Below are 25321 nucleotides of genomic sequence, written 5' to 3'. Positions count from 1 at the left end.
ATAAGGCCTGGATGGCAGATTTGTAAGCATCCGCTCAGGGAACGCAGCTGGCTCGCGGGGTGAGCAGTGTATCAACATTTGAGGCTGACTTCAAGAATTCAAGGTGCCCAGTTTCCCCTCCGTTGTGCCTTTGGATTAGGGTTTGCAGCACAAACTCACGGGGCACTTGAGATGGTCTTCAAAATTTCTTCCAACCAAACACATCTCCTTATCCCTTCTCAGCAAGTAAGAGGCAATTCCCAGTGCAGATGTGTTACCATCCTAGAAGATTTAAAGTGACAATTTGAATGACGAGTATTTGCACAATTCTGGTTAGAGCAATTTTTACTAATTGTGCTTGTAAACATCGGGAATTGATGGGAGCATTGGAGTGCGTCTAGAATTTCAAAATGTGTTGACTCCAGATGCCGTTTCCCGTTGTAACACAGAGCTACAAGGATAAAATGCGTGCTTACGCTACACGACGCTCTTGGCAACTTGTTTTTTTTTTCTTTCCTAACCTTCCTCTGTGATAAGAGGTGGTGGTGGTGGTGCTGGTCTTCACTACCTACTGAGTCTGGCACAGCTGTGGGGAAAATCCTCACGGGCATGTATGCCACACACTCATTCATTCAAGTGTTCACTCACTCATCAGAAAACCAGATTTCCTTATGGAAATCTACAGCAAAGTTTCTACTAAATAGCATAATAGATGTTAGAAGGAAATTGTCATTCAAGAAGTTAGTGGTTTTCAAGACTCATGACTGGTTAGAAATTACAGTCCCTTCCCCCCACCATGCACCTCTTTGCATTAATAATTTGTAAGAACAAGGTAAGCGCAGCAGCCTGAGGCCTTGGGATAGAGACCCTCTTGTACTGTGTCCCCCATTTCAACCTGACCACAAAGCGCTATCTTAGGAACTATCTTAGCCTCTTTGGGCTGCTATGAAAAAAATACCTTTCATTGGGTGATTTATAAACAACAGAAGTGTATTACTGGACGTTCTGCAGGCTAAGAAATCCAAGATCAAGGTGCTGGCATATCTGGTGTCTGTGAGGGCTCTCTCCACAGATGGCCTGTTGCTCTGTCCTCATATGGTGGAAGGGCAAAAGGGCTCCCTCAAATTTTCTTATAAGGATGCTAATCCCATTCATAAGGGTGGAGACCTCATGATTAATTACTTCCCAAGAGCCCCACCTCTTAATACCACATTGCAGATTATGTTTCAACATATGAACCTTCAGAGGACGTGTTCAGACCACAGCAGAAACCCAATGGCTGAGGACAAAACTTCTAAGCTACAAGGACTGGTATATACCTCCTCAGGGCATGTCTTTTAATACAAGCACGAAGTAACAGAATTTCACCCAAGACTTTTCTTTATTGTAACACACCATGGGAAAGAGGAATAAAAGTCTTCCCTACTTTACACCGTAGGTGACCTACTGTGTGTACTGGAAGAAACTGAACAAAATCATAGGACATGCCATCAGCTTGGACATGTTTTTGAACAGCTTTCCCTCACCACTGGACCCTACACAGGGTCTAAATTTCTCTAATATGTAACAAGACTCAGAGTCAGGGTGATCTAGGAGCCATAGATGTTGGATCCTCATTGTTTTAAATTATAAGTGTCTAGGTTCAAGGTGAGTGGATTCAATCTGTGTAAACTTTGGAAGGGCAATTCCAGCACTTGTTTCTTCTGGGGAAGCAAAAGACGACATGAGGGAGCGTGGAACCTCTCTCTGCAGAAGTGCTTAACACTTCGGCTTTTACAGGTCCTGTGACTCTTGGTTGTATTTGAGAATCAAGGGTTGTGGCTGGCAGGTGCCGTGAGTGGGTGGGGCCATCTGGGGATGACAGCCACCTCTACAAATGTGAATGCAAGATAATGAAGTGTCTGTTTCTCTGTCTCCAGGGTGAAGTTGGGGAGCAGGGCCTGGCAGGTCGTCCTGGAGAGAAGGTCTGTTCACGCCTGTATTCCTTCAGTTAAATCTTTCATTCATTCATTCATTCATTCACTGCCGTACACTAGGTCTTGTATCCATTCTTCAAATGCTGAGAGGAATTAGTCACATCTCTTGGGAACTCGTGACATTCATTTCATGCATTCATTTATTTACTCAATAATTACCTGTCCTATGTATCAGTCCCTATGTTGGGCATTGGGGTCACAACCATGAACAAAGATAAACTGGACATTGCGGAACAATTGAAAAGGAGTGGTGAGGGGTGGATGCAGGTGTGGACGGTGGGGCATAGGACAAGGCTTATCAGATGGAGTGTCAGGAAAGATGGTGAGGAGGTGACACTGCAGCTGAGTCCTGAAGGACGTGGAGGAGTTAGACACCACGGGAGGTGAAACAAGGGCTCCTGGGAGAGGAAAAAATTGAAGTGGAATGGTGCTTGGGGGTGCCCCGACACACACATTCTCTAGAATTCCCCTTTCTCCACTGTTCTGCTTTCCATGTGACTCCCCCTGAGCCGGAAGATCTCTAGGGGGCTGGAGAGCAAGAACTGGAGCCCGTGACTCATGCCCTGGCCCAGGGGAGGCGCTTCCCCTCTGCCTGATGAACAGAGCTGCCGTTTTGTCCTCACAGGGAGAAGCAGGCCTTCCAGGTGCACCAGGCCTCCCAGGTGTGCGGGGAGAGAAAGGAGACCAGGTAAGTGTGGCAGCTTCCTCCCTCCAAGGCCACCTTGCCTGCATCTGTGGAAATCAGTCCCTCTGGAGTTTTCGTCTTTTGAGGGGAGATGATGATCTTGGCTGGGTGACGAGTGTATTTCCCAGTGTTGATGGACGGAAATGGAAGGGAGCAGATTGCTCATGTCCATGCACCGGGACAAAAGGACGGTGGCTGCAGGACATGTCTGGAAAGAGTGGAGCATCTTCAGATGTTGATGAGAACAAGATGGGAGGCACCACGGGAGAGGGGCCGAATGGAGAATTAGGGGCTCCACACTTAAGTGTCAGGACACCCCTTGGAGTTAGGCTTGGCTCTGGCCATTTCCCGGGTAAGGCAAAGACAAGGCAGAGAGGAAAAAATATACATGTGTGTTTTGCCCCAGGTCATATTGCTCTTACCTGGAAGAGGCAGGAATTTAACTCCATTTGGGTTCTAATGTTTTCCAATTTTACCTTTTCCTGTAGGGAGAAAAGGGTGAACTGGGACGTCCGGGACTAAAAGGTGACCACGGCGAAAAGGTAGGAGCTACTTGCTCTGAATCATCAATTATCACTAGTGGCCTTTTCCTTAAGTAAGAGTTCTGCAGGATCGATGGTCTCTGTACATTTCTGCAGAATATATTTGTACGCATGATTCCAAAGGTCCTTTTTAAGGAAACAGTAGGTTAGACATAAACCTCAAACTTTCTTGTTCGCAGTTGTAAACTTCAAAAAATAGATGATAGCATCAGAAACAACACATCCATTCAACCATTCACCCACCCATCCTTTTGTGCTCACGATGTTTGAGAATTTCCTGAGAACCTGTCCTATGCCAGGTGCTGTTTATGTTCAACCCTTCTCTGAATATTAGTGCAACTTTAGAAGAAGGTATATATATTGAGCTAAGATTTTTGAGGGCAGTGGTGCTCAAAGAGTGTGAAGGACTTGCTGAGAATCAAATCCCGTGTGCCCTGACTCTTTCCTCTGCATCATACATGAGCCCAGCATGTCACTGCTTGTGTAGTTGACCCTAGAACCAGCCTCTGCACTCTTCAGTGCACAGAGGGGCTTCGTTGGGACCATTCCCCAATGCCCTCTGCAACAGATGCCGCGCCCATCAGGAGCAGTACACTCAAAATGGACAATTGAAGAGAATTTAATGGGAGACTGACTGCAGTGTGTGGACAGTGCTTAGGGAAACCAGTGAGATGTGGTGACAAACTCCAGCGCTAGGAACAGCAAGAGGTGGGAGAGAGTTGTTCCCAGAATCTAGAGAGCCGTATGACTGTAGGAGAAGCAGCCTGACAGTCATCCTGGCCTCAGGGCAGGGAAATGGACATGGCCAGCTCATGGCCTGGCGCTGTTCCATGGCCTGGCACCCTTAGTATCTTGTCCTGTCCTTCCTCTTGCCCGTGATCTCCTGCCCAGCCATGGGAAGCTAGAGGGCAAGGTTGACAACACCATCTAGGTTGCCTCCTGGGTCAACTGGAGGGATGGAGAGAAGTATATGGTTGGACATGGAGGGACAAACAGAAAACAACAGGTATCAACACGCACATTTTGCAAATGAAAAGAACAGAAGCTCAGAGAGGTTTTGTCACATGCCCACAGCCACATAGTCAAGGATGGGGCTGGGTGGCTGATGCAGGGTGACTGGCTCTGGTCATTTTGGAGGAAGCTCCAGGAGGCCACTCACCTTTAGCAACACGTGGCAATGTGAGGGGGAAGATGACACTTTAAACCACATGCTCAGGATGAATTGCTACCCTCTGCAACACACTCTCTCAAAGACAGGACTGAAAATGTGGTGAACCCGGATTTGGTGCGCATGGCCTGAGAAAGGCTGTCTCCACTACTCCACCTCCTACGGGATTGAGTCCATGTCTCAGCACCTTCTTAGAAGGGCTCCCCCACTCGGTATCCAAGCAAGCATGCACTCGGTGCCTGGCATGGGGGCACCACAAAGGTGCTTTATCTGCTTCCGCTCATGCCACGCCCCAGGGGACTCAGAAAACACCCTGAAACTTTGAGAGACTTATCTGGCAAGAGAGCCCTTTGACAAGAACCCCTGATTCTCATGGATTCTTGGGTGTGATAAGGTTTTGTCTTGGGGGGCTTTAGACTGGAGTCAGTATGTGGACCCAAGCCGGGATTTGGTGAGATTTTGTCAACTGGGAAACCGCTGATCAGCTTGGCGCACAAGAGGAGGCTGTTGTTGGAACCACACATGCGGGAGCAGTTTGTCTTTGGTCTTCTCCATCTGAAACCCAAGCGTCCAGGGCAGCCTCTGCTAAAACAGTGGGAGCTCGAACAGCGCATGAGAGTCATGATTTCTGTGCAGTTGGTCTGTTTCATGAGTTGCGGTTTCTCGGGTTTCCATTCCTCTCTCTGGTGATCCTTATAACAATGAACTAAGAAGTCGCTTCCATTCAATCCCCACTTTATAGATGAAAGCACTAAGGCACAGAGAGGTGCAGACATACAGAACAGAGGGGTGTGGATCCAGGCAATGAGCACTAGAGCACATGATTTCAACTGTGATGACCGGTGTCCTTCCACCTAGATGCCAACTTGTGCTTCCAACCCTAACCCTTCCAGTCCAATAAGACGTATGCATTCTCTCTGACACTCGCTCTTCCACAAAAACTAATAGACAGTGCACTAACTCTGCTAGGCCATCACTAATAAAACAACAATGGACAAGACCTAACTCAGCCTTCAGGGATCTCAGACTCTAATGGCGGGATGGACGTGGAAAGAGCTGAGAATCCCACCGTGAGCAAGACACTGTGAGAGGTGCCTTTCATTGTTGCTTTATGCTCAGTTGTTGACCAAATACACCTCCAGTCCCACGAGAACTTTATACACACCCTCCTTTCCCCTCCAAAAAAGCACCTCCCTTATGTGTTTCTGTGGGTTTGCCTGCAGTCTAGCAGAAAAAGCACTGTTCTTGGAGTCAGAACGGTGGTCAGGGTTATACTCTTGGTTCTACCCTCTGTGTGGCGAAGCACCTTATCTGACCTTCCTGTGCCTTGGCTTGATATCCTGAAAGTGTTTCTGCTGGGACTTCTCTCCAGGGTTGTTGAAAAGTGTAAATGATCCGTTTGTGGAATGATTTGTGGCAGACCCCCTCTGTGCAGGGCTTACCCACGTGCTGTCCACATAGTGACTTAGGTAATCCTCAGGATGACCCTGTGAGGGATCTCATTTATCAACAGCATCCCCACTTCACAGATCAGAAAACAGAAGTACAGAAAAGCCGTAGAGCTGCAGGAACAGAATGCAGAAGAGTCAAGACCTAGACCCTGCCAGTGTAGACTCAGAGAATCGGCTCTTAACGACACAGCACTGCACACCCGCAGAGGGGCCGTGCATTCTCCCTCCTCCTGCAGGAGGCTTGTAAAGGGCCCCTCATTCTCCCAAGTTTTCTCTTTCTCTCCCCCAATGTCCTGCTCTCTTCCTGCCCTTGTCGTTTCTTGGCTCCAGGCGGTGTCTCCCCTCCCCCTGCTCTGGGGCCCGAGGCTGAGGGCTTTGCTCTAGACAGACCTGCAGTCTATAAATAGAGAGCCTGGGCGGAAGGGGCTTTGCATCGGTAAGCCATTCAGGCCCGCTGCTTTCGTGGACTTTTCAGAAGTGCAATTTCTGTGTGAGAAACTCATTTCCAGAATGCAAAGGCTTAGCGAGACCATAAAGCCCCTTTGATTACTTTGGCAGAATTGCCAGCACGGAGGCAGAATCACATTCAAGCTTCCAAAGAACCTGGTCTGCCTGTCTTTTTCTCCAGAGAAATATGTAATAATAGACAATTTTGGTTAAAAATCCAAAAGAAGACGTTAAAGCAACACTGCCCCCTTCTGGCTGTGCCACGCACGTCCCTGCCTCTGCTCTCTCCTCCTCTAACTCCACCGTCTCCTCCCATGAGCATTTATACCCCACAGCATCTTGGAAAATGGGTAAGATAATGCCTCTTTCTCAGCAAGGGCTACTGAGAGTTAGATTGTTCCTGGAGAAGCTGGGATTTGAACCTACGCCTGTCATATTAACTCCCAAACCCGTGGATCCTTCTTGACCAAGCTTCTTTCTCGGTCAGAGAGCCGCCCGGGGTCTACCCCCACGCACCCACTATTCCTTCCTTAGCCCACAGCTCTGAGGATGAGGAGGCTGCTTCTGAAAGGTGGTCTTCATGTCCTCAGGGTTAGAGACACTTCTCCCCTCTGATCGCCTCTCATTTATACTCATTCATTCATTTGAGTAGGGAACACTCAACTTTGACCACTTGGGCTTTTTAATGGAGAATAAATTGGTTAAGATGAGACTGTTTTGAAGCATGACTTCTATAGTGCCAGGAAGAGAACTGGGTAAAGTCAGATGACACAGTAACATTGATAAAGTACTTTTCTTTCTGAAGCTTATGAAACAGCTTCAGGTCAATGCCATACAGTAAAGAGCATGGGTTCTGAGTTTAAAACCAGGCTCAGCCATTTGCTGGTTGTGTGACTTTGGGTAGGTTAATTGATGTTATTATGCCTCAGTTTCTTCATATGTGGAATGGGTACATACATACCTTATGGGCATTTCTACAAAGAGGAAATGAGTTCATACATGTGAAATATGTAGACCAGTACCTGGAATTATTAAATGCTCTGTGACAAGAGAAATAATGGTAGAAGATGCTATAACTGTTTTTATTACCATTTATTATTTACTGAGAGCATTTTTGTCTCCCTCTAAGCCAACGGTATTCATTCATTATCCATCTAGTAAGCATATTTGAAAGGCCTGCAATAGACCCAACACTGGGCTGGTGTATTAGTCTATTTCTGTTGATTATAACAAAATAACTGAATCTGGGTAATTTATAAAGAAATGAAATTTATTATAATTCATATATTGCATTCTGTCCCTGGCCCTCAAAGTTCATGTCCTTCTCACAGGTAAACACATTCATTCCATCCTCAAAGTCTTAACTTGTTTCGGCTCAAAAGTCCAAAGTCTTTTCTGTGAAATCGAACAAGTCATCTACTTCCAAGATACCATGGGCATACAGGCATAAGGTAGAAAGTCTCATTCCAAGATGGAGAAATAGGCCAAAAGAAGGGGGTGACAGGTCCCAAACAAGTCCAAAACCCAGCAGGGCATAAGCCAGATCTCAGAGTTGGCTAGTTGTGTACCTTGACTCCAAGTCCGGCTTCCTCTGCACACTGGTGTGGAGGTTGGGCCCCCAAGTCCTCTGAAAGCTCCGCTTCTGTGGCTTTCCTGGTCTCTGGCCATGCTTCAGCTCTCCCAGGCTGGTATTGCACACTGGTAGCTCTACAGTTCTGGGGTCTCCATGGCAGTCCCACTCCCATGGCTCCACCAGGCATGGCGCTGGTGGGCTTTCTCTGCTGCAACTCCGACCCCACATTTGTGCTCAGCATTGCTCTAGTGAAGTCTCTCTGTGGTGACTCTGCCCCTCTGACAGATCTCTTCCTGAGCCCCCAGGCTTTTTCATACATCTTTTGAAATTGGGGTGTGATGCCTCCACAAGCTCTTACATTCTGTGACCCTGCAGACTTAACACCACAGCAGCCAGGGTGCAGGGAACAGCATCCCAAGGTGGCCCTGGGCAGCGAGCCCATGGAGGGCACCTTGGGCCTGTGCCTGTGATGGGAAGGGCAGCCTTGAAGATCTCTGAAATGCCTTTGGGGTCTTTCTCCCATTCTCTTGCCTTTCATTTATATCCAAGAATTTAAGATCTTCTCAGAATAGCCCTCACTATCTACATTTCTATCAGCATTCTGATTACCACCACTCAACCAGTCTTTTAGAAATTCCAACCTTTCCCTAGTTATTTTATCTTCTAAGCCCTCACCAGAATCTAGGCTTTTTCCTATCCTGCTCCTCCAAATTCTTCCAACCTCTGCCCATCACCCAGCTCCAAGGCCGCTTCCACATTTTCAGGTATTTGTCATAAGCAACACCCCACTCCTCGGTACCAATTTCCTGTATTAGTCCATTTCTGTTGCTTATAACAGAATACCTGAAACTAGGTAATTTACAAAGAAATGAAAATTATTTTGTATGGTTTAGAGGCTAAGTCCACAGTCCAGGAGGCACTTCTGGTGAGGGCCTTTTTCTTGATGGTGACTCTCTACAGCGATACAGGGTCGCACAGGGTGAATGGCTGAGCAAGAGAGAGCTGACCTGCTCACTCACTCTCCTTAGGAAGCCATCAGAACCATGCTCATGACCACCCATTAAACCATCAATGGGTTAATCCACCTGGGAGGTTACAGTCCTCACAATTTAATCACCTCTTAAAGGCCCCACCTTTCAATTGCCATAATCGTATTTCCCACCCTCTTAATACTGATAAGGTGGGGATTAAGTTTCTAACACATGAAAATTTGGAGGACACGATTCAACCCATAGCGATGATGCAGTTTTTTGTATTATTATCATTGTTGCTTTGCAAAGAGGAAACAAGCCAAAAGAGGTAAAATAACTTATAAAATGGTCAAGTTATGTTTCAAACTCAGATGATACAAGTCCTAAGCCTGTGTTGTTTACAGGAACATAATACTGTCCTCTCAGTTGCTGACAGCAGCTGCTCTGTCAGAGGGGCTGGGGAAGGACCAACCGGGAGTTGGACTCCACATGTGGTCATTGTGCTCAAGTGTACATGTGCAAGAATGTTGGCTGTAACAAATCAAATGCTGGTTATAATGGCAACCAGAGGAAAACAACCTAAATGTCATCAACAGGAAGATGGATAATGGATAAGTTTATTACCGTTTACACATGGAATAGTATATAGTGATATAAATGATCCACAGCTACACGTATCAATGTAGATACTTTTCAAAACATGTTTTTGTATGTCTGAAATATTTCATAATGAGGAATACACGTATGTATGTATATGTTTATTTATTATTTATTAAGGTAGGTGCAGCATAGATGATGCTGTTGTCTGGGGAAAAGTGGTGCTGTCAGACTTGTCCTGGGATAAGTAGAGTTGGCAGGAGGACTAATGGTCATTTATTTTCCATTTCTTAATCTAGGGGGAAGCTGGTCCAGCAGGACCCCCTGGGTTACCTGGAATTGTAAGTTTCTCTACTTTCTATTTCTCTTTCTTTCTCCAAATTCCTAAGGCATTGGGATCCCACATACATCACTTTGTTATAAACATGTCCTTATTAAAGTTTGCCAATAGCTAGACTCATTCCTGGGTCTTATCACCCCAAACATATAGCGTTCTCTAAGAACCACCTATGCTTATTGATTTATTTTATTCAGCAAGAGCACAATTACTATTTATCATAACATGTTCTAGGTACTGAGAATACGTATCTACCTGTTACATATGGGGAAACAGATCCAGAGACAAGGAGCAATTTATCCAGGGTAAGACAATAGTACCACGACTCATGACAAGGAGTCATTCTTCCACCGTCTAAGGTATTAGGGCAGGCACTGTGAGTTGGTGTTGAGCATTAGTAGGATTCTGGGCTTTGGGGCACAAAGAACTGGCTCCCAGCTCTGCCATCACCAGCATCATGGTCTTAGATATGCTATTTAATTTCTGAATGACTCAGTTCCTCATGTATTAAAAAATATTAAACCCAGCTATCTTGTACATTTGTAGTGAAATTAACTGAAACTATATGAAGTATTTAGCCTGGTACATAATAAATACTAAATAAAAAAAACCCTGCTATTATTATTATTTATCTTACTCCCAAGAATTCTATAATGGGGACATATTTTGGATTTTTTTAAATTTTAATGTTTCTTCCCAGCCTTGAGATTCTCTGTTTTGTCCAGTGGATTTCAGGAAAGTTGCACATGGTGGCTTTCTGTGCCAGCCCTGACCGGGCAAGTTCATGAGGGATTGCTGTGTTACTAGCCAAAGCAGGGAACTGGCATGGCACGGATGCCAGGAGGGCAAAGAGACTGAAGACTTTGAAATCCCATTTGCAGTGTGCCAAAGTGTCTGACCCTGTGGTTTTTATCAAAGTTAAATTATTGTTCCATAGCTCAATCTCCCTCCCTCTCGCCTGCCCCCCCAAAATGAGACCCAGCCATTCAACAAGGATGTCGGAAGACTCTCAGAATCAGAAATTTAGAGTCAGAATAGCTCTTTTCAAATTTTTGCTTAAGATTGATACCATCCTGTGTTGGCCAGTGTGCAGAGACGTGAGCTGTTTCCTGCCCTGCTGGTGGAGAGCAGGCTGGTAACGCCTATTTGAGAAGTTCTTTGGCAGCATCAATATATCAAAAAGTATCTACCCATTAGCTTATATATTCCATGTCTAGGCATCTATCCTAGAGAAATATTTGCATGTGTTCATTTTAAAAAGTGTGTGCAAGGAGATACACATTGTAGTGTCGCTTGAAATAGTGAAAATTTAGAAACAACTCATATGAACACCAGCATAGAGTTAAGTAGATTACAGAATATCCATATCTTGGAATCCTATTTTATAAATAAATACACACGTGCACACACACTATGTATATGGTCTTGAAAAAATGCCAATTCCCAAGTTAAGTGAAACAAAACAAACTAAATGGAAAAAAAATTGTAGATTACTGTGTATTGAAAAGCTAAGAGTACTGTCTCTGTAGCTCACCTAGGTCGTTGTCAGTTCCTGTCCCAGTATTCACTAGCTGCGTGAACTTCATTAAGTACTTTACTTCTCTCTCCTCCAACTTTTTTATCTGTAGAGCAGGTCAGAAACAGATAATATACTTCTTAGAGTTACTGCAAAGAATGCGTGAGCTGATGCATGTAAACGACTGTAAATAACGTACTTGTATTACTATTTGTATAACTCTTGCGCACAGTTATATATTTCTCTACATTTGTAATTGTGTAGATTCATATAGGAAAGAGTATAGGAATGTGCTAAACTGAGAAACAGTGGTTTCTTCTGGGCAGATACTGGGATTGGGGACACGGAGGGCCAGGCATAGGATACTGCCTTTCCCTTTAGTTTTGAATTCGTTGTGTTTTAGGACTGGCATCCCTGGTGTCCTTTTGCCACTATTTCTTTTGAGCTCCTGTTGTGAGCCAGGCATTGGCATGGTCCAGACCTGTTGGAGTTTTTAGCCTTGTAAAAGTGATAAATACTAATCTTATAGTGGGCAACATAAACACATATTATAAGTTATAGTAAACGCTAGCGAGGAAAAGAACAAGGTACAGTGCATGAGAGTAACAAGAGGACCTAATTTATATTTGAGTGGTGGAGGGGAAAGAAGAATCTCTGACATTTAAAAGAGACTGGCGGTGTGGGCCTCAGCTAGACAGAGGGAGGGAAGAGTGTGTCCCAGGACAGAGGAACAGAATTTGCAAAAGCTCTGAGCCTGGGAAGAGCGTGACACCTGGGGGGTGTTACATGCAGCTTGGGGGTGGGTGGGTGGTGGTAAGGCTGGAGGGGTGTGCAGGGGCCATTCCACAGGGGCCTTCGTTTACTGAGATGAAGAGTTCTGCACAGCAGGGCTCTGTGTGAGCCAGAGGCAGGGCCCCTCCCCTGTCTCCTCTGCACCTGCCCACGGCAGATGATGATGGTGAAAAGGACGTTGATGCAGGAACCCAGTGTCACAGGCACTGTTGTGATTGCTTGCATTGATTATTCCATTTTGGCCAGGGAGAATGTTTTCTCCCCATTTTACTGATGGGGACATAGACACTGACAGAAGATGTCTAAGGTCACACAGGGTTTGCAGCTCAGACCATGTGACTACAAGGCTCCTGGATCTAACCACTATACTTTTCTGCCTTAATAAATGCTCAAGGACTTTAAATAACAAAGCTATTCTAATTGTCAAAACTAATGATAATTAAAGGAAACCCTGGGGCTATAGCGTGTTACTTGGTAAACCTCTTAGAGGCAGGTTGTTTTAAATGAAACATCAGGCTTCATTGATTTCTGTCTTTCTAACTTCTGTGGTTTCCTTTTCAGACATCGCTGTTCACACCACACCCAAGAATGCCAGTAAGTAGAAGCTGCTTCTTGGTGCAGCCCCAGTGCTCCTCGGTCTGGCTGGCGATGTCCCAATGTGGTCTGGGAGCTGGGACTGGGCTGGGTTCTGACTCTCAGCCCTACCATGCTGGTCACCACTGGGCATCTGGGCTTTGAGACCTCATCCTGGCAGTGGGTGGGAAAAGACCCTGCAGGAGCAGGCTCCAGTGTCAGGCATTTCAGGGGCCTTGAGGTCACCTTCCAGTGGCTGAGGGCAAGGACCAGCTCTCTCTTTGGGTAAAGTTAGTTCTTCAGCACACAAGGAGTTGCTGGTGGTTTTGAGAACAGAATTATTTGAGATGGCAGAACATCGGAGAGCTGGAGGAAGGCAAATACGTTCCCGTGGATGCTGGCAGTGACAGAGACCAGAGATGGGAGGACCTCGACAGGATCCTCAGCTCCTTTACCCTCGGGGTGAGGCAGATGGAGGGAGAGCTGAGGGGCTTCTTGTAGACACTAAAACACTTGATCATCGGCGCAACTCTAGCAGACTTTTTCCTCCTGTTCATGAGTGGTTCTTCAGAGAATAAGTGCTTTCAGGACGTCTTTCTGCTGTCAGCAGCACTGAGCCCCAAAGCATCCCTGTGTTTGTTTCTTTTGCCCTCCCAGATGTAGATCTGCTTCAGGACACAGGACAGCTCAGAGGCTGGAATGGAGAGATCTACATTTCAGCAGTTGCTGTCTCCATGTTTCAGTGTTAGGTCGATACAACTTAGAAAGCTTAAGAGTCCCATGTAGGATGGAAAAGCACGGAGCAGGCAGAGGAAGATTGAGCCAGGAGATTGCTGAAATCTCTGCAGAGGAAGAAGGAAGGATTTTGAGCTTAGGAGGTGAAATGGCGGGGGTGGGGTGGGCGTTGCTGAGTAGCGCAGACTTCAGGAGAAGTGGTTGGGAGATGCCTGTGGGAAGAGCAGGTTCAGGGGGCCCTCAGGAGAGAGGAGGCCCTGATGTGAGGGGAGCCCTTCCCGTCACTGGGCGAGGCATCGACCCCTGGGCAGCACTGCCTGACTGCCCTCCCAGCCCTGCAAGTGTTACCCGTTGTTTTTTCTTGGTTTTTAAAATTATAACATGAGGACAATGAAAACTCACTTTCAGAATTACATGCAAACTATGATCGTTTGCTCTTTTCTTTACGTAAAACAGAGCTTTGCTCAGCTCTCGCAGAGGTGTGGCTCACTGCGAGGTGCGTGCAACACAGCTAAGTGTTTCCACCCTGGCTCTCCTCCCACTCTCTCAAAGGGGAAGAGCACGCAGTCCAACACGGTGGCACAGCACTGGGAGTTTTCTCTGCATTGCCACAGATGACACTTGGACCATCCTTGAGGGAGTGACACCTGTGTCCATTTCACAGGTGGTGACCCTGTGGCTCAGAGACGCTAAGGAACTCCCAAAGCCCGTAGCTTGGAGATAGGAATCAAGAGCTAGTCTATCAGCCATAATGCCCTGGCAGGAGTGACTGTCCCCATCTCTTGCTGAGGTTCAAGGCTTGTCACTCAGTGGAGGCAGGCTCCACACCTCTGTCCCCCTTCCAGGACCTCCTCTGTTTATGTATCACCCGGCCCCCCTCTGGCATCTTCAGATCTCCCTCTCTCAGGTCCAAGCTTGAGACAAACTGACACATCCAGCCTCTCCTTAAAGGAGTTGCTCTGTCAAAAGACAATTTCCAAAGCACGCCACTGGGAAGGCACCTGAGAAGGGCCTGACCTCCCCTTTCAATCCCAGTGGGGACGTCCTGCCTGCAGGATCTGCAGCTTTGTGGAGCCAGGAAGCCACTCTCAGACGCAAAGCAAGAAAATTGTGTCCATGGTAAAAAAAAAAAAAATTTTTTTAAATGAGAGAGCTTCCTTGGGGCAATTGTGTGACTCTCTCTGGGACTGGCGGCTTTGTTGCCATGGAAACCATGTTCATATGGATGGAATTGGAAAGTGCCATCCTGTTTGCCTTCTCCCCACTGTCCTCAGCGTGCACCTCTGAGTCCCTGCAGCTCAGGAAGAGGCACGGGGAGGGAGACTTACAGTGGCATTCAGGTTTGCTGCAGAGTTGAGAAATGAAAAGGGGGAGAAGAGGTCCAGGGTTGATGAGACTTGTGGGGATGGCTGGTGGCTTCACCTGGCAGGGTGGCATGGTGAGGACAGTTTGTAGAGAACAGAGCAGGGCTTGTTCGGTGGTGTGCAGATCCCTGGGGTCTGGAGATGCAGATCAAAGAGGAAGGAGGGACAGGCAGCCTCAGGCTTGGGGAAATACAATGGAGAACTCCAGAAGAGCTTTGTAACTGGGGGCTGGTGGGTGGTTCCGAGAAGCCATCCAGGAAACACCTTGGGGCAGCCCGAGTCCACTTCCTCACCAGCAAAGGCATGTTCCAGGATGCCCCAGACAATGCACTGAGTTTGCAGGGGTGACACTGAGTCCCAGAGATGATAGGTGACTTGGCTAATGTCACGGGGCGGGGGTGGGAGGCTGCAGGGAAGGAAACCAGCCACGCACATGCACTCGACAACTACTGGCTGCACCTGCTACGTATGTTCCCCACAGTGAAGGGGCTGTCTCTCACTCCCAGGCCCGGGGTAGCAGTGTCCCCAGCATCTTACTTGAAAGTTCCCAGGGTTCCTTCCCTGGCCTGGGCTAACCACCTATGGGTCCCCAGCATGTCATCCTGCCATCTGTAATCCCACCCCCAACCCTGGTGGAAAAACAGTAAGCAACCTTCTCCCCTGTGTGTCGCCTGAAACAATCCCATAGCCCTGCTGTCTTTAGGGATTGTATTGCCAATGATTGGAGGACCAGAGGAGGAGTTTTACAAATGCCCCCATGGGAAATGTTCTAGGAGGGAAACATGGTAGAAAGAGTGGTGTTATTGTCACTGGTGAATGGGGCTAGACATGTCTCCTTCTGAGCTGGTTGGCAATGGAGATTCCAGAAGGAATGAGCTAGCATCTGTCAACACCTCCCATACATTGGGCACTGCAAAACACTTTGCAAAAGCAATCTCAGTTAATCCAGGTCACGACTCTATGAGGTAGACTGTGGAGATTCCACTCAATAGGTGATGCTGAGGGAATGAGGAAACCAGCCTAAGGTCATGCAGATGCCAAATGGGGGATCGAAGTGGGACTTGGGAGGGGAGGCAGGCTGGGCCACTGTGGCCAGATCTCCAAGTGCCCATGTGGGGATGGAGAAAGCAGCGCGAAACCCACAATGGACAGCACCTTTCTACACTGGCTTCTCCACCAGGTAAACGTTTAGGATGAGCCCACCCCAGGCTCTCTTAGACCTTAGAATCTGCCTTCAAGATGCATCCAGGTTCCTCTTCATACCTCCTGCTCTCCATAGCCTTTGCTTTCAAATATTCCGCCTCTGCAGTACTCCCTTCCACACTCAAGGCAAATGCTCATTGCATCTCTCCATGGGCCTCTCTGCAGAAGGGAGCCCAACATCTCCCTAAGCAGCTGATGGGAATTTTGGACAGCACTAGGTCCTGCTGCTTGTGAAAGAGCTGCACACAGCCTTTCTGGACGCACGTGCTTTGGTGGTTATCTTCTCTCTCAGGAGATCCACAAAGGTGTCCAGTCTCCCTCTGCTCATCTCTGCTGCACTTTCTCTGTGCAGTTGAATCTTCCCCTCAGGTGAAATAGAGGCTGCCTGTTCATTTTGCAGATATGAGAACTGAGGTCAGCATGGGTAACTGCTTTGCCCAAGATTATATGGCCAATGCATCAGAAATCCAGGGCTCCAAGCCAGTCTGCGTGGGCCTGAATCCGAGGCTGTTTCCACCCTTGTCCACTGTCCCTGATCTGAAAGATGAGTCAGAATCAGTCAGAGTCCCAAGGGAGTGGGAGGAAAGAGGCCCCGGCAGAGGCAACAGCTTTTGGGGGTGTTGGGAAGATCAGGTGCATTCATAGAACTGGAGGTGGCCTGTGTAGCCAGAGCTAAGAGGTGAGCCATGTGCCCTGTGAGGAGGGGGAGGGTCATTTTCAAGTCTGCTTCTAACCAACAGGGAGAACAAGGGCCGAAAGGAGAGAAGGGCGATCCAGGCATGCCTGGGGAACCGGTGAGTGCCCTGCGCCCCCTGTGCCCATCCAGAGCCCTGCACCCTGAACCCCAAGCCCCTGTGCTGGTTTATCTGGATACCAGGTATCCAAGGTCTGACCAGTTCTAAGCCTAAACTGTGCAGTCCACCCAGAGGAGCCCTGTTGAACAGAGTGCAGCTCCTTTTTCCTTCTTCAGGACCCTGGTGATGTCCCCTCCATGGATCTCGAGTTTTTCCCATTGCATGCGTCCGCGCCTTTCCCCATCTGCTCAGAACCAGGGTGCTGAGCTAGTTCACTGATGGGTTGTTTCACTGCAGGGACTACAGGGCCGTCCTGGAGAATCGGGGCCTCAGGGACCCACAGGACCTCCGGTAAGAAAAACCTCTCACCAGGTGTTGGCTCTGAGTCTTGGCAGTCCCTGCCACCCCTCTTTCCCTCCAGGCCCACCCTGCCTGCCCCTATCCCCTGGCATTTCAAGAGTCCTCACCAGGGGGCGCTGCCACAAGGCACTGCAGGGATGTGTGAGCACCCAGGCATCCCAGGGGCCCTGCGCAAAGTGCCCCCATATGCAGCCACTGGGGGCCGGGTCCTGCCTCTGGAACCCTGGCTGTCCCTACACTGTCACTAAAATGTTGGTGTAGGTGAGCTCTGGCTCCTGCCATGCTCTCCCTTCTCAGACTCAGCATGATCTGGAGAGCAGTGGCACACAGGGCTGTTTGTGGCTCCCAAAGGACTTTCAGACACAGGAAATCTGCTCTGGGCTCCCCAGCCATTGTTTAGCAGCTCTGGTTTAAATGACACCTGGTGCACATTAGCATTTTGATTTTGTTTTTCTCGGTTTTGGCTCCTTCACTGGATCTTTCTTGGGCAGTTGTTCAAGTTCTCTGGAGCCTCTGTGCTGCTGTTCAAAGAGCCTGCCTGAGTGGCCTGCCTGACTCAAATGCCATGGGGCCGCTGGCTGGCTATGTGTGCCCTGCCCCTCCTGTCCCTCTGAGCCTCCTTTACATAAAGGGTCAGTGCTGACACTTATATGCTGGGGCAGTGGTGAGGATGGAATAAAATCGTGGTGTGTGCCCACCTCCAGCAGAGGGCCAGGAAATAGCAGTTTTCTGCACCTTTAGATCCTGTTCCTGTCCCTTGAGTTTGCATCAAGTGATTCTGATGAGCCAGGTGTCCCTGAGACTGCCCTGCCATGAGGCGAGGACGGCATTGCCTACGATCTCTTCCCTCTCCTCTTCTGTTTCCCATGCAGGGTTCCAAGGGACAAGAAGGCGCACATGGGGCTCCAGGACCTGCTGGAAACCCTGTGAGTCCTTGCGTCCCGCCTGCCTCATGCGGGACCCACAGAAGTGAGGCCGGGCCAAGTATCTGCTGCCTGGCTCACAGCTCGGGGCTAACTCGGTGGGACATGGCCAGGGAAGTGCAGCGCACGCTTGAGAGGCTGGACCAGGCTGGAGGACTTCTGAGCTGCAAGTGCAAAGATATGTTCTGGTCTCCATGATGTTCCCAGCATTTCAGGGCTTTTTACGTGCCCAACCCATGAAAGAGATCTTCTGTACGCACGAGGATGGTACACACACACACAGATCCACTCACAGATGAGTTTGTTACTCTGAGAAGTGAGCTCACATGCATATTCCCATGCACATGTTCTAAAATCTCGAGTACATACATACCATGATACACACACACCATGATGCACACACACACATATATAAACCCCAAACTCACAGATGCAACCAGGAGAGCACACACAGACATCTGCCTTCATGCACACACCTTCCAAGCTCCTGGCTTGCCTGTCCTCGGGGTGAGAGTCTGGAGTGTCTGATCTTGGTGGAGTTGGCACTTGTCCCTGGGGCTGGTTGGAGTTCTGTCTCATGGTGCAGAGCCGCAGGGGTCAGGCTTGTCTGTGGAGCTAGTGGGAGGCAGGACGAGGCTGTTTGCAGTAGTGATGGGGATGATGGTGGTGGTGGTGGTGGTGGTGGTGAGAGCAGCAGCCGCTGGCACCCATTCTGCCCCCAGGACCATGGGCCAGAGGAACCTGCTGGAATGCACTTACATGACCAGGCCATCTGTGCTTCTGGCTGAGTGGGAACGGGGTCAGCCAAGAGTAGTGATAGTAGTGACAGTAGTGACAGATGTCTGGCTCTTCCTGCTAGTGGAGAGAGCCCTGGACCCAGCTCAGCCTGGAGGGAAACAGAAGCAGGGTGTAGGCAAGGAGGCTGGGAGCACACTCCATGACTTCCGACCCTGGAGATGCACAAAGCCCGTGACAGTGGGCAGCGACACCCAGAAGAAACACAAACAGCCTCCGTGCTTTGAGAGTTCCCTGCTTTGCCACCTCCATGGTGCTGAGCCCCCTGGAATGTCCTCACTCACATCTCCTCCTGTGGAATCATTGCCCAACCCAAGTTCTAGTTCAAATCCACTTTATCCAGGAAACACTCCCTGATTCTCCATTCAAAGCCCGCCCCCAACACAAACACACACACACACACACACACACACACAACCTGCTCACCCTCTTGGGTGCCTTCTCTCTGTGACTAGCACCATCTTCAGCATGATCCAGACTACACAGTCTTGCCGAGGTCCATTCAGACTTGTGACCTCCAGTGAACTCCTCCTCCAGCAGCAGCTGGCCACCACGCCCAGGTGCTCCTCTTTGCACATTCTCCAGGAATGCCTCCTCCGGCCAGCCCGTGGGCAGCCATTGTACTCTGAGGCTGGTTCATGCCTCTCTAATCAACGTTCTTCATTGTACCTGTGTGTTTTCTCTACAACTCAAATCTGAACAGTTTGTTCCATTTTCAGTGTTTCCTTTCCCCCACGTACTTAGGATGAAGACCAAACCTCACCTAAGATCTCCACTTATGATCGGGGCCTGGTCTTCCTCTCTGCCTGTCCACACACTCCAAACCCTGTGCTCCCACCCTCTACCCCCATGCATCCCCAACTCTGCACTTTGGTCTTAAGGAACTCTCTAGAGTTCTTCTGACCTCTTATCTCCCACCTCCATGCCAGAGTTCACTCATTCGAGGCTTGACTAGTTAAGATGCTACAACACTCATCAGGGAGGAGGTTCGTAACATCCATAGAGGGGACCTCAGCTTAGAAGCAATTCCAGCAAGTCATGGTAAAACTGAGTAGGAGGCAGCTTTGGAAAGTGATCGGGGACGACTATTTGTAACCAATACATTTGGCCTTTCTAAACTTCTGTCTCTGAATAGGGTGCTCCTGGACCTGTAGGTGCCCCTGGTCCCAGTGGCCCCCCAGGAAGTGTGGTGAGTAATCGGGAGTGGGCAAGGACACTGAGACTGTTTGTGGACCTGCAGTGCCCATCCACCAAGTTAACTTATTTATCCTCCCTGAAACTCAGAGGTGTGGGCGTCAGACTCCCAGTGTACATATAGAGACACTGATATCCTGACAAAGTCGTCCAGAAAGTTAGCAAACCTGAGACTCTAGCTCTTGCTTCAGATCTCCAGGTGGTAAATGAAATGGTTGTAACTGCAGAAAGTGTGTGCATTTCATTTATGTGGGAATCAACATCATAGTTTGCCTTAGAAGAAGTAAGATGAAACTAAAGAAGTTAAAGATACCCTAACTGGCTCTTAGGATACTGGCTCTAGTCCCACCTCTTCCATGAACTGGCTTTAAGACTTTGGCAAGCCATTCTTTGAGACCTCAGCATTTCCATTTGCAAAATGCAGACAACAGTTATGCTGGTTCACCTTTAAGCTCCCACCTCACTTGACATGCTGCGATTCTGCCTTTACCATGTGGAGGCTCAGGGTGTCTGCTAATGGACTAGCTTTAAGGTTCACCATCAACATTGCTTTAGACTTTAACATCATTCTATAAAACACCCAATGACATCCAGTCAAGAGCAACATGGAATTCATCCTCCGCAGTAGATTTAGGTCAATCCTGTTCATTCATCAAAACCTTTACAGGCAATAATCACGGTCGTTTAGGGAACAAATACTGTGCTTTTATAAATGTGCCAGGCACTGTTCCAAGCCCATTACATGGTTATTCATTTATTCTGTACAACAACACTGTTAGGTGGGTAAACCGAGTCACGGGGAGGCTGGGTCATGCGGTAAGTGGTTGCAGCAGTTGCTGCCGGAACCTTGCTCAATAGCCTCATCCTTCCCACTTCAGTATGTGGGCCGGCTTCCAGCAGCCAACCCTGCACTCGTTTGCCTGAGGGTTTTCTCTGGCCTTCATATATCATGTTGTCTAGCCACATGACAGGTGGCCAGTGGCACCACCAGAAGCAGCCCTGAGCTGACAGTATATAAGTAGCCCCGCTCCTTTGCCCTCAGGTGGAGAAACTGTGAGGGCATGTTCTGTGTGGGCTCCGTGAGCCCCCAGCTGGACAGAGCTTCAGCTTCTGACAAATGTGATTCTAGCTGCCTGTCCTTCCCTTTTTCACTCCTCTGTTTCCCTACTGGTGCCTCTGTAGAACACTGGCACTTGAACCCTGTCTCGAAGTTGACCTCTGGGGGACTTCTAAGGCACTGGTGGAGTAGTCTGTGTTCTGAAGGTCATCCTGGTCCTCCCTGGGTGTCCACTCTACCCAGCCCTCCTTCCAAGAGCTCACAGCTTGGTCATGGGGTGGCAGAGCATCAGGCAGGCCAGCCATGCTTGCTGAGAAGTCTGATGTGTAAGGTACAGGGCCAGACCCAGGGGACGTATGGCTACGTCAGGCAGGGAAGAAACAAGAGGCAGGGTCTCCGGGAATTTAAGTCAGGGATGGGGAATGCGGGGGCCTGATTATCTTTCCCTGGGGGCCTCAAGGCATCAAGAGTGACCAGTAATCCTGAAATTCACCATGTCAGTAACCTTTGTTTCTTTAGGGCACCCCTGGCCTCAGAGGCCCCCCTGGGAAAGACGGACAACGCGGTGAGAAGGTAAGACTAATACAATCTCTCAGAACACAAGCACCTGTTCTCAACTTCTTACGGGCAAGGAAGGAGGAGCTTGCACTGCTCACACCTGGTTTCAGATCCAGGAATCAGAAGGGACTTTCCAAGTAGTAGGAAGAGAGAGGATTGTGCCATCTTATCATCTTGTTTTATCCTTGCAACAGACATGCGAATCAGGTGAATGCCCATTTGACAGATGTGGAGACTGAGGCTCTGGGAGGTTAACTAATTTTGCCTATGTCTTGTAGCTAGTAAGCCACAGAGCTAGGCCTGTCTGACTCCAAATCCTGCTTTTTCTCTATTCAGTGCATCAACTTATCCATTCCATACCTGTGATCGCAGTTAAACCTCCCAAACTAGGAGAAAGAGTTTCATTCACGAGGAAGAAGAGAGACATGATGGCTCCCTCAAAAAAAAAAAAAAAAAAAAGAAAAACAACTCAGAGACAGAGGAGAGGAACTCATACCCTTTAGGAAGTGTCTCTGATGTTTATTGATGATATTGAGCCAGAGCTCAGGAAATCCAGGGTACTCATTTGAACAATTTGAGTGAGATATGTGGGCATGAGACCTGAGTCAAATACCAGCTCCCACGTTCTAGTTGTATGGATCTAAACTATGGTGACAACAGTGGTTCTCAAGTGGGGACAATTTTACATACCCCCATCCCCACTACCAACATGTCTGGAAATATTTTGGGTTGTCACAGCTGAGTTGAGGGAATGCTGCTGGCATCCAGTGGGTAGAAACCAGGGAATATGCTAAATAGCCCACAGTGCACAAGACAACCCCCCACTCCGAACAAGAATAAACCACCCTAGATGTCAGCAGTGCCAAGGTTGAGAAACCCTGACTTAAATAAAGCCCCCCTCATTGCACCTGAATTTTCTCATCTGTAAAATGAAGAGGATAATACACTGATTGCAGGTTGTGAAGATTAGCTGAAGAATTGAGAAGCCATGTGCAAAGGGCTCAGCAGAGAACAGGTGATAAGCAAGTCCTGGTTGCTCTGTCAAGCCCTCCCCAGGTGAGCAGGTCACACTCAGATACATGGACAGGTGCCCCAGTATACCCTCTGCTCCCCATGGATCTCCCACAGAAGCCCCCTCCCAGCACATGCGTGTCCAAAGTTCATAAAACACATTTCTTCAAACTCATTTTGCCTGGAGCCTTAAAGGGAATGATCACTTTATCTTTTCTGCTTTTGCAAAATTTAACAAGACTAGATATAGTTTACATTTTGATGAGAAGTCTCAAATTTAAAATACATGTCTCGGAGGAAAAAAAAATTATTTATTGCAGAAAAAAATGATTGATAAGCCTGTGGGAAATATCTTGAGGTTTTTGGGTGTTAGTTGGTCATAAGCTTAATAATAAGCCTTAGGTGATGCAGGTGTTAAAATATTTGGTGGTGGGGAGGGGGAAGTAATACCATCTTAGACTTCAGCAGTAAGAGTAGAACATGCAGATTAAGCAAAAGGAAAAATCCTGGCCCATTCTTCTAGTCCTGATTATACCATGTCTGAAGGATGGTATGTTGTGAATAGGGCCAGGATAAACTAGAAGCAGGGGATGGGGGGGCGGTGGTTACCAAGGTGTTAGAGGTTTTATGACTAGTTGAGCATTCAAAACCCAGAAAATCAGTGGGCTGTTGGCACATTCAACCTCTAGGGGGAGCCAAGCGCCTTTTCCTGGCTCAGCAGAAGCCCAGGCTGAGGGCTTAGAGCCCAGGACTGTATTTGAAAGGGAACTTCCAGTGCTCTACAAAGTGGTCAAAACCCCTGACATCTAAGCATGCTCTTTGTCTCTCTAAACATGTCCAGTGGCTGGCCTGGGATTTGGGGAAGCTGACTCTGCTCTAGGCTGAGAGAGAGGCCCTCCCGACCCATCCCTTGCTTCATGTGTCCATGGTTCATTTTACCTCCTCTCTTCTCCATCAGAGAATGTCTAGAGACATTCGGAATGCAGCCCTGTCTGGGCAAAAGGAGTCCCTGTGATTCCTGGGGCTCAGCCCAACATTTCGCAGCCAGGGCCACCACAGGGCCGCTGCTTGGCTTTGTGGTCAGCAAAGGTGAGCAGCAGCCTGGAGTGTGCTCAAAGCCTGGCTCCCTCGGCAGATCCGGGCTCGCGCTCTCTCTCTATTTTGGAACCCTGAGCTGTGTTCATATCGTTGAAGACCTAGCATGTGAAGAAGGATCAGATTTTGTCTACAGAGTTCCGGGGAACAGATTGAGAGTCAAGTGGCAGGAAGATTTCAGAGAGGGCTGTCTTGGCTGAATGTAAAGGAATGCTGTATAATAGAGCTGCCCGAAGAGGGAGCGGCCTGGAGGGGTGGTGAGCTCCCCACGCCCAGAGGAGCTCATGCAGAAACGGAGCACCTTCTGGAGGAGTTGCATCCGATGGGTCTCTTGCAGGGGTGGGAGTTTGGACTAGGTAGTCACTAATGTCCTTTCCATTTCCATATTGAACATTGTGTCCATTTACTTAGGCTGCTGTAACAAAGTATCACACACTGGGCAGCCTTAACACCATAAGTGTCTCACCTCACAGTTCTGGAGGCTGGAAGTCCTAAATCAAGGCGTTGGCAGGGTGGGCTCCTTCCGAGGGCCAGGAGGGAGGGATCTGCTCCTGATGCTGTCCTTGGTTTATTGTTGGTGTCCTCTCCTTGGGCCTTCACATCACCTTTCCTTGATGTGTGTCTGGATCCAAATGTCCCCTTATTAAAATGACACCAGTTTTACTGGATTAGGCTCATTGGGGTATGACCTCACCCTAACTTAATTACATCTGCACAGACCCTATTTTCAAATCGAGGTACTAGGAGTTAAGACTTCAACACAGAAATTCAACCTGTGACATACATTATATACTTCACCTTTCTGTGTCCCCAGAGGGATGGGCTTTCTAAAGCTGTCAGAGCAGCCCCAAGAAACCTGTCAACCCACTCGGGCCCACTCACCATTGAAACACTTAACTCTGCATGTCATCGATCCTGGAAAATGTCTACTTTTTTTTCTAGGGAACAGCAGGGGAAGAAGGAAGCCCAGGACCAGCTGGCCCCAGGGGTGATCCTGGTGCTCCTGGGCTCCCTGGATCCCCTGGAAAAGGGAAGGATGGAGAGCCGGTAAGTGGTAGGAAATGAGGTTTCTGTGTCTTTGGAAACCAGGACAAAATTGAAAAAGAAAAAGGAAGAAAAGACTACCTTCCAAACTTTGCAGAAACTGAGTCATAGCGAGGGAACCTGGTCTGGGTGGGAAAGGGTTGGAGTGGGACAAACGGTGTGCTTGAGTGTATTTCAGGCCCACACAGAACAGCGTCAAGAACTTCTTGCTGTGTGCCAGGCCTGGGCCAGGTGCTGGGGACACAGAGATGGGTCAGACACTCTGTGCCCTCGAGATACTCATAATCCAGGGGAGACGATCATGTAAAAAATGCCCATAGCTTAGGACAGTCAGAGGTGTGCACATAGTATAGTGCTTCTTGGCCCACTCAGGCTCTTCCGGCCAGTACTTCCGAAAGCAGAATCATGACTGTCATTCTGGCTGAGAGTGCCACATCAAGCAAAACCCTCCAGCCTGAAATTGAAGACCCCCCCACCCCATGGTCTATCCCCAGGTCTTGATAGCATGACAAAAAAGAAAGAGGTCAGGTTTTGGAATCAGATGAGCCCTACTTTGAAATCTGGCCTTGCTCCTTCCTTGT

At 48.4% G+C, this 25321-nt stretch overlaps 1 protein-coding gene across 1 annotated transcript in view; it reads left to right on the top strand.

Annotated features, from left to right (window-relative positions):
• COL22A1 (collagen type XXII alpha 1 chain) overlaps window positions 1-25321 on the top strand; it is a 274799-nt gene that overhangs the window by 160058 nt on the left and 89420 nt on the right. Inside the window, exons 27-37 of the mRNA XM_063079935.1 lie at window positions 1899-1943; window positions 2581-2643; window positions 3129-3182; window positions 9689-9730; window positions 12596-12628; window positions 16650-16703; window positions 17001-17054; window positions 17936-17989; window positions 19917-19970; window positions 21552-21605; window positions 24639-24743. Coding sequence (XP_062936005.1) covers window positions 1899-1943; window positions 2581-2643; window positions 3129-3182; window positions 9689-9730; window positions 12596-12628; window positions 16650-16703; window positions 17001-17054; window positions 17936-17989; window positions 19917-19970; window positions 21552-21605; window positions 24639-24743 — 612 coding nt within the window. The remainder of the gene's footprint in view (window positions 1-1898; window positions 1944-2580; window positions 2644-3128; window positions 3183-9688; window positions 9731-12595; window positions 12629-16649; window positions 16704-17000; window positions 17055-17935; window positions 17990-19916; window positions 19971-21551; window positions 21606-24638; window positions 24744-25321) is intronic.

This window comes from Cynocephalus volans, chromosome 15, assembly GCF_027409185.1.
Source record: "Cynocephalus volans isolate mCynVol1 chromosome 15, mCynVol1.pri, whole genome shotgun sequence".
Classification (NCBI taxonomy): Eukaryota; Metazoa; Chordata; class Mammalia; order Dermoptera; family Cynocephalidae; genus Cynocephalus; species Cynocephalus volans.
Note: the sequence above shows the minus strand (reverse complement) of the source record. Positions and strands in the feature narration are given on the sequence as shown.